Source organism: Oncorhynchus tshawytscha, linkage group LG08 (genome assembly GCF_018296145.1).
Source record: "Oncorhynchus tshawytscha isolate Ot180627B linkage group LG08, Otsh_v2.0, whole genome shotgun sequence".
Lineage (NCBI taxonomy): Eukaryota > Metazoa > Chordata > Actinopteri > Salmoniformes > Salmonidae > Oncorhynchus > Oncorhynchus tshawytscha.
The window spans coordinates 43,434,576-43,445,469 of NC_056436.1; the positions used below are offsets into that span (position 1 = coordinate 43,434,576).

Consider the following 10,894-nt stretch of genomic DNA (forward strand, 5'->3'; position numbering starts at 1 on the left):
TGTCAATTAGCCTATCAGAAGCTTCTAAAGCCATGACATAATTTTCTGGAATTTTACAAGCTGTTTAAAGGCACAGTCAACTTAGTGTAAACTTCTTTCCCACTGGATTTGTGATACAGTGAATTATAAGTGAAATAATCTGTCTGTAAACAATTGTTGGAAAATGTACTTGTGTCATGTACAAAGTAGATGTCCTAACCGACTTGCAAAACTATAGTTTGTTAATTAACAAGAAATTTGTGGAGTGGTTGAAAAACGAGTTACAATAACTCCAACCTAAGTGTTTGTAAACTTCCGACTTCAACTGTATCTATAGGTGCAGTGTTCTGTGTGTTTTACTTTCCATTGTTGTAGTCTTGGTTGAGTTTGTGGAGCAATGTGTTGTCTGGTTGTCCCCCTGTAAAGTTGAGGTGTGCGGCTCCTCTAGTGTTTGGTGGGCATGGCCCAGGTGTTGTGGGTCATTTCGATTGGTCCGTTCTGTTACTCTGCCTTGCGGCAGAAAACAGGTTTTGGGTTGAAGGGTTCAGATTGAAATTTCAGTGGGATGCAATTAAGGTTGGTGTAGGGTTAGAGTTAAGGTCAGTGAAAATGTGTGTATATCTGTAGGTGTGGTGTTCTATGTGTTTTGCCTACCTTTGATGTAATCTTGGTTACATTTGTGGAGCGATGTGTTTCTGGTTGTCCCACTGTAAAATTATGAGAAGTGTGTGGAAGGGGGTTTGCTGCTCCTCTAGTGTTTGGTGGGCGTGGCCCAGGTGGTGTTGTGAATTTTTGGTTGGTCCGTATTGTTGCTATGCCGTGTGGCAGATAACAGGTTTTGGGGTAAGGAGTTCAGATTAAGGGGAGAATTTGAGTGGGATGCAATTAAAGTTGGTGGGGGGTTAGAGTTAAGGTCAGGCACACATGACAACAATACATTGGTGTCCCAATATGACAAAAGTCCAACCTTGTAGTAACACAAGGCTTGTTAAAATGTTATTCGGTATGGACAAAACTATGGGGTGTGACAAAATGGGGATCGCAATACATTATAAGGGGCAGACAAGGTTAACAACACGAGGTCAGGCACAGAGTTTGTTTTGATATTTCAACCTGCGTGTCGTTATCGTTTTTGGTGTGGGGGGACAAGATCAATTTGCACACAAGCACGTCCAGATTGGGATGGGGTTAGGGTTAGGGTTGGGATGGGGGTTAGGGTTAGGATGGGGTTAGGATTAGGTTTGGGACGGGACGGGACGGGGGTTAGAATGGGGGTTAGGGTTAGGATTAGGGTTGGGGGTTAGGTTTAGGATTAGGGTTAATGTTGAGATGGGTGTTAGGGTTTTATATTTGGTAGGGTTAAAATAAACTTTTTTTTTTTAGGTGCACAGGCCTATTCCTATGTGCCCCTCCAATGTCTCAATAAAATGTGTTATTCAAATGCAGTATAAGAGTCGCTAGATGGCAGCATAGGCTCATAAATAAAACAAAGATGGTACTGAGAGATTCTTAAAAGCAGTAGGCCAGGCCTCTGGAGGGACGAATTTTCTAAGTCATGAATAAACAAGTGCATGCTCTAAAATCAATCCGTTTTAGAACTATTTATTAACAGAGAAACATACACATTATCCATCAAAACATCTTTCTTTCATAATTGAAATTTTTGTATTACAACTGAAAAGGTTCAATCCCTCCAACCCCTCCCCACAGCCCTATCACTGTTTCTCATTTAAACCCTCCAGTGTTATGGTTTTTAAAACTCTGATCCAATTGCGTTCTGCTGCCCCTCGCTGTCTCCCGGTCCACCCAGGACCCGACTGCAGACCCAATACACTGAGGTTTGTGATGGGGTAATCTTGAAAGTGATTAACCAGTACTGTCTGTAATTATGCTTGTTTGATGTTGTACAGATGTTGTTTAAACCGGGTTTCTATTGTATGTTTTGCTTGACCGATATAGGGTTTATTGCATATTGTACAGGTGATAATATAGATAACATTAGAGGTGCTGAGGGAGAGGCTATCTGTGATCGGGGCAGAGGTGTCACTGTTGGGATTGGAGATTAATTTTCTCTTTCTGTAGTGGGTGGTATGGGGTTTGGGGGGTTGTGGTGGTATGTTACTGAACTTTGTAAGTCTTTGAGATTTTTATTCTTCCTGAATGCTGAAATGATTCTGTAAGGTTGAAGGGGTGGGTAAACTTGTTGTACTATGGAGAAGTTGTGTTTTATTGCTTGATGTAGGGGTCTGACTCTATGTGAACATGTTGATACCAAGGGGATGAGTATTTTCTGTTGATGGGATGATGAGGAGGAAGGGTTAAGGTTAAGGTTGGGAGTAGGATGCGAACCTGGGTTTGGATTAGGGTCGGGGGTGGGAGTGGAATGCGAACCCGAGTTAGGGTAAGGGTTAAGGTTAGGGTTAGGGGTGGGAGTGGGATGCGAAACCAGGTTAGGGTAAGGGTTAAGGTTAGGGGTGGGATGCGAACTCGGGTTAGGGTTAGGTTCTTTGCTAGTTGTGGATTCGGTTGATCCACTTCCATCTCTGCCATATGGAAACCGGAGGGGAGATTAGAGACGGTGACTCCACGGCATTGACGCATGAGCCCGTGGGATCTGGGTACACCCGGACAGAGTTGTAGACCCCTTGGTTGCCCACCTGTAATAAAAAGGCTCTGGGGTGCGATGGCTGAGCGTTAGGGTCAGTCCGTCAGTAGGGTTAGGGTTGGGGTGAGGCTACACACACATACAGTATGCTTAAAAATATCTTCCAAACGTTTGTTCTTACAAAATCGAAAAATGCGTAAAAAGGAATTTAGTCCTTTGTGTACACCCCATCATGAGCATAATGTGCAGTCTACAGTCTCAAATAGTGAAATCTGATAAACACCAATTGTTTAACGATTAACTGAATGTAGTTCCTTCCATAATCGAACTTGAGCTGTAAACCATGTGGTGCACTGCACAGAAAACGTTAAGCCTTGATCTTGGACTTCCATTAAAATATCACAATGTGTCATATGCAGGCACAACCCTTGCTACATCCAATTTCCCAGCACCAAATACATTTAAATTGGTTGAATTTACCAAAGACACATCAGCCATTGGCTTGTCAATACAGTTATGAACTAAACTCAACAAAAGTTAGTGTGTTTTGAATTATAATGACCTAAGCGAAGCTGGGCGGGCTGTTTTTTTCCGCTTTGCGGCCTCGCTCAGTTAGAAAGTGTCAGCTTAGCCTGGCTGACATGCAACCCACATGACTAAACACAGCGAGCTGTGACTCACTGGTCTGCTATATCAGACTTGTAAAAAGAGAAGTTCGCAAAAGATTTGAGTGACTTTGACCGAATTTTTGATTGGTTCCTCCTATGCATATAATTTGCATGTGCAATGCCCCCCCCTCCCTACATCCTCATCAATTTGCTACGCCCCCACAAGCCAAGCTAAAGTTGTGCTCTGAAAATTGAGCTTTCTGAAAAAGAGAGAGAGATGACACTGCCACATAAGTTATAGCATGTTAGCAGATCCCATAGACCTCCAGTCACTGTGCTGACACTAGTTAGCAATCGCGCTAACACTAGTTAGCAACTTCCTTCAAAATGCACACAGAGACGCAAAAAGGGTATCCATCTGATGCTGTGTAAAATAATCTTGCACTATCCCTTTATGTAAACTAGCTAACTGCCTGGCTTTCCTTAAATGTTATGACATCTATGTGACAAGAACTTCATCAGTATTATGTGTGCATTTTAATGGCCTTTGCATTGTTTGAAAGTCCAATCACACCATTTTTTTAAAAGACATTTATTTTGGTCATTTTGCTTTACTTGACATTAATCTTTGGAGATATAACAATGTTGTTGGTAAACAATTTACATTTGTATGTCAGTATTTTGTGATGTGTTATATTTTGTTTTATTTCTTATGGTCAATTTCACCATTGCCATTTCACAATATTCAAGTCACATACAAGGAAGTCAGGTACAACATGGTGCACAGAAAGTAATGAATCTGATTGGTCACCAAAAAAAAAGGTTGTACAAAAACACAGACATACACAAAAACAAGAATCACTTGCTATAATCAGTAAAAAAAAAGAACAAAAAGTGAAATAAGAACATTTCAGGACACAACATAGCCATAACACCTCAATTTCACATGTTGCCTCCACTCACAAAATAAAAACTCTGAATCATTGGTAACTTTGTTGATTGCCTCCCCATCCCTGATAATGTGTTAGATTTCCTTTCTCTTAGCACCCACTTCTTGTATTTTCAATTTGAGATGCTTCTATTCCTCAAAAAGAGAGAACTGCCTGGTTGGTAAAGACAGGGAGATAACTTGTTTGATAAATAGCTTGCGGATTTTGTTGTGTGGTTATTGGGTGACACCGATATCACGTTGAAGCGATAAGGAACCCAGAGAAAGAGCAATGGACGTTCTCAGCGGCAAAGACGCCATTGGCCTCATCATCAGGAATCTGAAGGTAGACTGTGTCATTCACATCAAGCATAAGGACAGTGCTACCGGACATCTGGTCCAGGAAGCCCTTGTTGTACTCATCATAGCTGAACATGACCGGCTTGACGTTCTTGTACAGAGCCACCAGAGCATGAGCCCCATTCACGTGAATGGTGTATGAGAAGTAGTATACTCCAGGGACCTGGCAAGTGAACTTCCCAGTGGTAGTGTCATAGTGATTCTCTGCATTGTACACCTCATTGTCAAACTTAATGGGTTCCCCAGATGGAGGATAAGGACTAGCCAGGGAAACAGAGAAAGCAGACATTGGGACCTTGACAAGAGTAGGCACCATTACCTCACTCATGCCTATGCTCTTCTCGAAAATGACCTCGCCAGGAGGACCAGGTGGGCCGGGAGGTCCAGCAGGGCCTTGGCCACCATCCTGACCATCACTACCAGGGAGCCCAGGGGGACCCTGAGGGCCGGGGGTGGCCTTAACGGCAAGTCCAGCTGGGCCAGGTGTGCCAGGGAAACCTGGGTGTCCTTTAAGGCCAGGTGTACCTGCGGGACCAGCAGGTCCAACCGGGCCTCTGGTACCTGGGACACCGGCAGCTCCAGCCTCACCTGCCTCACCATTGCGCCCTGGGAAACCTTTGGGCCCGGCAGGTCCTGGGACACCTGAAGCACCAGTTGAACCTGTGTGGCCAGTGTCACCTTTGTTACCTGGAGCTCCAGTGGCTCCAGTGGCACCAGTTGGCCCTGTTGCCCCAGTATAACCTTGCTTGCCCTGGAAACCTTGAGCTCCCTGATCTCCCTTATATCCCTTTGGTCCCTGGGGTCCCATTGTACCTGTGTCACCTTTGGGACCCATTGCCCCATTATCTCCCTGGAAGCCTCTTGCACCCTGAGAACCAGTGGGACCCATGGGCCCAGTAGCACCAGTAGCTCCAGTGAATCCATGTGCTCCTGGCTCACCCTTCTGACCTGTTGTACCTGAGCTTCCTACAACTCCCCTTTCACCTTTCTGTCCATTTGCTCCTGGCTTTCCATATCCAGGGATACCAGGAGCACCAGTTGCTCCAGTTGCTCCCTGATGACCTTTAGGACCAGATGAACCAGGCATACCTGGAGCCCCATTATCACCTGGTTTTCCTGGCTGACCTACACCAGGAGCCCCAGTGAGGCCCTTAGCACCTGGCAATCCAATGGGACCAGCGCCCCCATCCCTACCTGGGCTACCTGATTTTCCTGCCTCACCTGGGAATCCTGGCTTGCCTGTCTTTCCAACACCGACTGCTCCAGGCTGCCCAGCTGGTCCCATAGGTCCCACAGCCCCTGTCTCACCTTGTGCCCCTGGGATACCCACTCCTCTGTCCCCTTTAGCTCCTGACAAACCAGGCACACCTGGATGTCCCTTAAGACCTGTTTCCCCCCTTGGTCCCATTGCTCCGGGCAGACCGTGAGGTCCAGGTATGCCGGTGGAAGAGATTCCAGCAGGTCCGGGGCTTCCAGCAGGTCCAGGCATGCCCCTGGGACCCTGAAGTCCAGCTGCCCCCACCTTTCCTTTCTCGCCAGCTGCACCAGGAACACCAGGCTTACCAGGACCACCCGGGGAGCCAGGTTTGCCAGGTGCGGAGTAGCCAGCAGGTCCGGGTGGTCCGGCAGGGCCCTCTGGTCCGGGCTGTCCCACAGCTCTTTCCCCTGCGGGGCCAGGTGGGCCAGGGGGGCCCTCTGGGCCGGGCTCACCTGGGGTACCGGGCTCTCCTGCCACTGACACCACTGTGGAGAAATACAAGTCACCTTATTAATACAACTGATGCCAAGTGATCCTCTTGTAGTAAATGTGTTATTGGCAATTGTCTCTACCTAATTATAGAATTATAATTAAGTCAGCTACTATTGTCGATCATTCTCCATTTATTATTATTTTAATTTAAGACTAGGAGCTGAGATTGGTGTGCCACTCCTGAAGTGTGCATTTGTCCACTCTTCCATACATATTTTAAAGCATTGGAAAGGTGTAAGCAAATTTATATATTTTTCCTTTTGAATCCATTAAGTATATATAAGTGCACATACTTGTTCAGAAGTGTATAGAATTGGGAGGCAGAAATGTAGTGCACTTTAAAAGCACAATTCTTTGACTTCCATTACCCTATGTGGGCACCTCAAGGTACTATGAGCACATTTAGGTGCCAGGATGTAATAAAAAAAAGAATACTAAGATAATACTAATAATAACACTAATTTACAAACAAGTGGGGCACCTTATCCTATTTGTTGTGTTTTATTGGATAGGGTGTAGATATAGAGGTGTAGAGATGAAAGAAAGGAGGAGAGAGGGTGCTAGAGCACTGAGTCGGATTCGGAAACCATGCTCACAGCTGCACAGTACATATGATCAAAGGCAGCCGATTAGACCGCTAGACCACCCCAGGGAACAAATTGAGGCACTTTTGGTCTTTGTACAGCAGGGGCATAGCCAGAAATACATTGGTGGATGGTGGATGGAGTATTGTTTTTATAATAACGTATTCTTGTTTTGTATTTGCTCAATCTAATTGGGTGGGCCTGGCATGGCATGGACAGGCCCTCCTATTTGTTTGAGTGATGGAGGATGGGCATTTTAATTTATGGACATGAAAAATGAAGAGGATTAGAACTTATTAAAACAAGTAAAGTATTGTGTTACACTCAGCAATTGTCAGAGGAACGATCATATTTTTGTTGCTCTGTTTTGCTTCCATATTCAAATTTCATGTACATTTGGTGGAAACCTTATTTGTTTATACTAGGATTCCCAGAATGGAATTCACCGCATTTACCAAAATGGTGTACTACATCTTTGTTTTGGGTAGGCAGGATAGTTAGTTAGCTAGACAGAAGTAAGTAGTGTTTCCCAATTTAACCTCGCTCTAGTTTGACGTTTGGTTAACACCCCCTTTTGCTGGAAACATGGGAACCTGAGTCCTGGGGCTGTATGTATCAAGTGTCTCAAATTAGGAGTTTTGATTTATGATCCATATAATCTTATTCATTGTGATCTGATTCAAAACTGATCCGGAATCAGCACTCCTACTCAGAGATGCTTGTTATATATGGCCCCCAATCAACTGCAAAATGTCGGGGTACTCTCTCCCTCAAGGTCATTCCAACGATTTTGGCACATTTATTCAAAATGTTTATCAGTGAAATTGCCCTTTTGTCCATGTATGTTAAACCTGCATGGGGGAGGAAATCGCTTAATAAGGCAAACTAGAATATTAAATCCATTTTTTTTAAAGGAATTGCCACTTCGAAAGCATTGGGTATGATAGCATTAACAGTGCAAGGCAAACCTGCATAGACATTTAAACTGTCTTAAGAAACTGAAGTAGGGCGAGAAAACAAGCATTTGTAAAGCAGAATGATGAATTGTAAGAGTCTTTTTAAAATTAATTGTTTATGTGGTCACATGACCCAGTGTGTAAACGACATGTCCTTGGTCAAATGTAGAGGCCTAGTTTAGATTCATCAAAACACTTGTCTCTACTTTTTGAAAGGCACACCTATACATTTCTGGGTGATTGAACTGTAATTGACGGTGTTAAAGTCGTATAATATTAACAAGAGGCACATACTATTTTACACACTACTTTATATGATATGAAAATACAGTTGAAGACAAGTGAATGTCCATTTGCTACGGCAAGACACCAATGATGTTGAGCTGTCTATACATGATTTAATTGTTATCTTCTAGATCTTCTATTGTAATGAATAGCTGACTTTGCCCTACCTAACTGATGGTAACAGTACCGATACTGGATTTTTAAAAGTCATATATATATATATAGTTAATTAAAACAAACATAAGAAGAATCATACAATATGTGTCTTTATCCTTAGTAATGCATTAGCTATATGCATTAACTATATCTATGACTTTAAAAAAAACTAGTATCGGTACTGTTACCATCAGTTAGGTAGGGCAAAGTCAGCTATTCATTACAATGGAAGATCTAGAAGATAACAATTAAATAATGTATAGACAGCTCAACTTATTGCCACTTTATAAATGACTGAAATGAGCCATCATCTGTACTGAAGTGTCCATTTTTTTAAGGTATAATATTTTTAAAAAAGCTAAAATATCAGCACATCTATATTCCCCACTAAGTTCTATACAACTGAACCACTGATCTAACTGGGGATCCTAATATCAATCAACTGCTGAATCACTGATCTAACTGGGGATCCTAATATCAATCAACTGCTGAACCACTGATCTAACTGGGGATCCTAATATCGATCAACTGCTGAACCACTGATCTAACTGGGGATCCTAATATCAATCAACTGCTGAACCACTGATCTAACTGGAGATCCTAACATCAATCAACTGCTGAATCACTGATCTAACTGGGGATCCTAATATCAATCAATTGCTGAATCACTGCTCTAACTGGTCATCCTAAATTCAATTCTTAAGACCTCATGAAGGCACCAAGAGATTGACTGAGAATCCAGTAAAAATTTGATTTAAACTAATTTGAAGTGAAGATATCGTGAAGGTATTAAAACGCTCAGTTGGAGAATTGTAACAAAATGACTGTTGAAGAAATAGGGCTCCTTAGCCTGAATGAGAGCATAACAACTGCATACACAGTATACTCACTTCAGACAGTATGCAAGATAATGTGATTCAAATGTTACTATCGCTGTGTTACTATCGCTGTGTGTTTATGTGTCAATTGATCCCGTAAGGGATGGGTTGTCTACTGCCAATATGACACAAAAATAAAATGTAATTTATTAATTCAACTGTATGTCTGAGTGTCCCTGTGCAAGAAATGAAAGTGGACATCCTCAGATGGAAATCACATGTTAAGTGGAAAAATGTGCACATATATATGCATATCTGTGGTAAAGTGTGAAGATTTTAGATTTATCATTGATTATAGTTGAACTCTTACATTGTCCATTGAAACTATCACAGGATTTTCAAAGACATCACCTGTATCATACTAGGCAATGTAGACTAGGATGTTGGTTCTTACCGTGGCTCTTCACAGAGTAGGGCTGGTACTGGGGGGAGGCCTTCATTACCTTCTTCACTATATATGAACCACTACCATGAACAGCTGTCAAGCCCACCAGGAGGAGGAGGATGCTCAATACTCTTCCTTCCATTTTCTGAAACAGGAAAATATTCAGTACTGCTTAGCTTTAATTTTGAAGTTGCTGCAATGACTCAAGCAAGGACATTTTTGTAACACTCTACTCTCTGCACACATATACTGAACTCTGAACTGCACACATAACTGAATTACACCCCCCCCGAAAAAGCACAACAAATTATATAGATAGCAAGAAAATTCATTTGAAAACTGAGTTTCAGCCTCCTGGATCTCAGCCTGTTCTCCTTCAACTCTGGCTGTCCTGCTTGGTTTTATTAGGCACCAACATCTCTTCCACCTGCCCAGTCCTAGCTCATCCCAGTGGGAGTAGGAGTCAGGCCTCGGAAGGGCCCTATTGTTCACTGCGCCAAGAGATTAAGAGGATAGAGAGGAAGAGCACACATACCAGCATGCAGTTGAGTGAGTTGGAGTTCCAAAAAGGGGTAAGAAATCTTCAGCACTACTGTCCTCCTACTGCTGCTGTTTATCCTTAGGTTAGGAGCACGTTGGAGAATCTGCTGCCTCCCAGTACAATGATGTGAGTATTTATACCATATCTGCCCCTTGCATCATAAAAAATAGCCCCAACCACACAAGTACCTCCCTTCTCAGAGCTATTCTGTAATTAGCAAACAGATCTGCCCAATGCAGGCATGTCACATACTGTAAGGATGCCTATTTGCTTTGAATAGTTAGACACATGATTAGGACTTATTTTAGTCTAGCAAAATAATCAAGTTTAGACACCAAAATGTAAAATAGTTTACCGTTTGGTTTGAAGATTTATTTTAATTATTGCTCTATGGGTTTTTCCTGTAACATTTTTCCTCTACCTTATGTGTGGTGAACAGATCTGGTAAATGTTCTTCGAGATTTTGTCAGTTTTCTGTCAATATTACCATAAGAGTAAACAGCCAAATCTGTGTTAAAAGTGTTAAACTAACTCGCTGTAGTGCTAATTTGAACACTTTTGCCGTGTGTATATGCATCCACTCTCATCAGAGTGAATTTCGTACTTTTAAAATTGTTCAAATGTCAACATTTAGACAATTTTTCTGTAACCCTTTACAGAGTAGATAATTTACACTGGCTGTGTGAAATTCACAATACACTGGAGTGAACTAATAGGCATTTCACTCTACACTGGAGTGAACTAATTATCAATCAATCAATCCAATTTGTCACAAAGTGCTATACAAAAACCGAGCCTAAAACCCCAAAGAGCAGTGGGAGGCCCTGGTGCACAACTGAGCAAGAGGACAAGTACATTAGAGTGTCTAGTTTGAGAAAC

At 42.6% G+C, this 10,894-nt stretch overlaps 1 protein-coding gene across 2 annotated transcripts; it reads right to left on the bottom strand.

Moving 5' to 3' along the window:
- Positions 1 to 3,871: 3,871 nt before the first annotated feature.
- On the bottom strand, positions 3,872 to 10,159 carry col10a1a (collagen, type X, alpha 1a). Of its 2 annotated transcripts, none has more exons than XM_024429708.2 (3): positions 10,010 to 10,159; positions 9,484 to 9,619; positions 3,872 to 6,223 (listed from the first exon to the last, which is right to left on the bottom strand). In XM_024429708.2, exons 1-3 carry the CDS (start codon positions 10,013 to 10,015, stop codon positions 4,377 to 4,379), a joined length of 1,989 nt encoding a protein of 662 aa, XP_024285476.1. In that variant the 5' UTR covers positions 10,016 to 10,159; the 3' UTR covers positions 3,872 to 4,376. The 2 variants fall into 2 exon arrangements, with proteins under 2 accessions (XP_024285476.1, XP_024285478.1); XM_024429710.2 differs by having other exon boundaries at positions 9,484 to 9,642; positions 10,010 to 10,135.
- Positions 10,160 to 10,894: the final 735 nt, after the last annotated feature.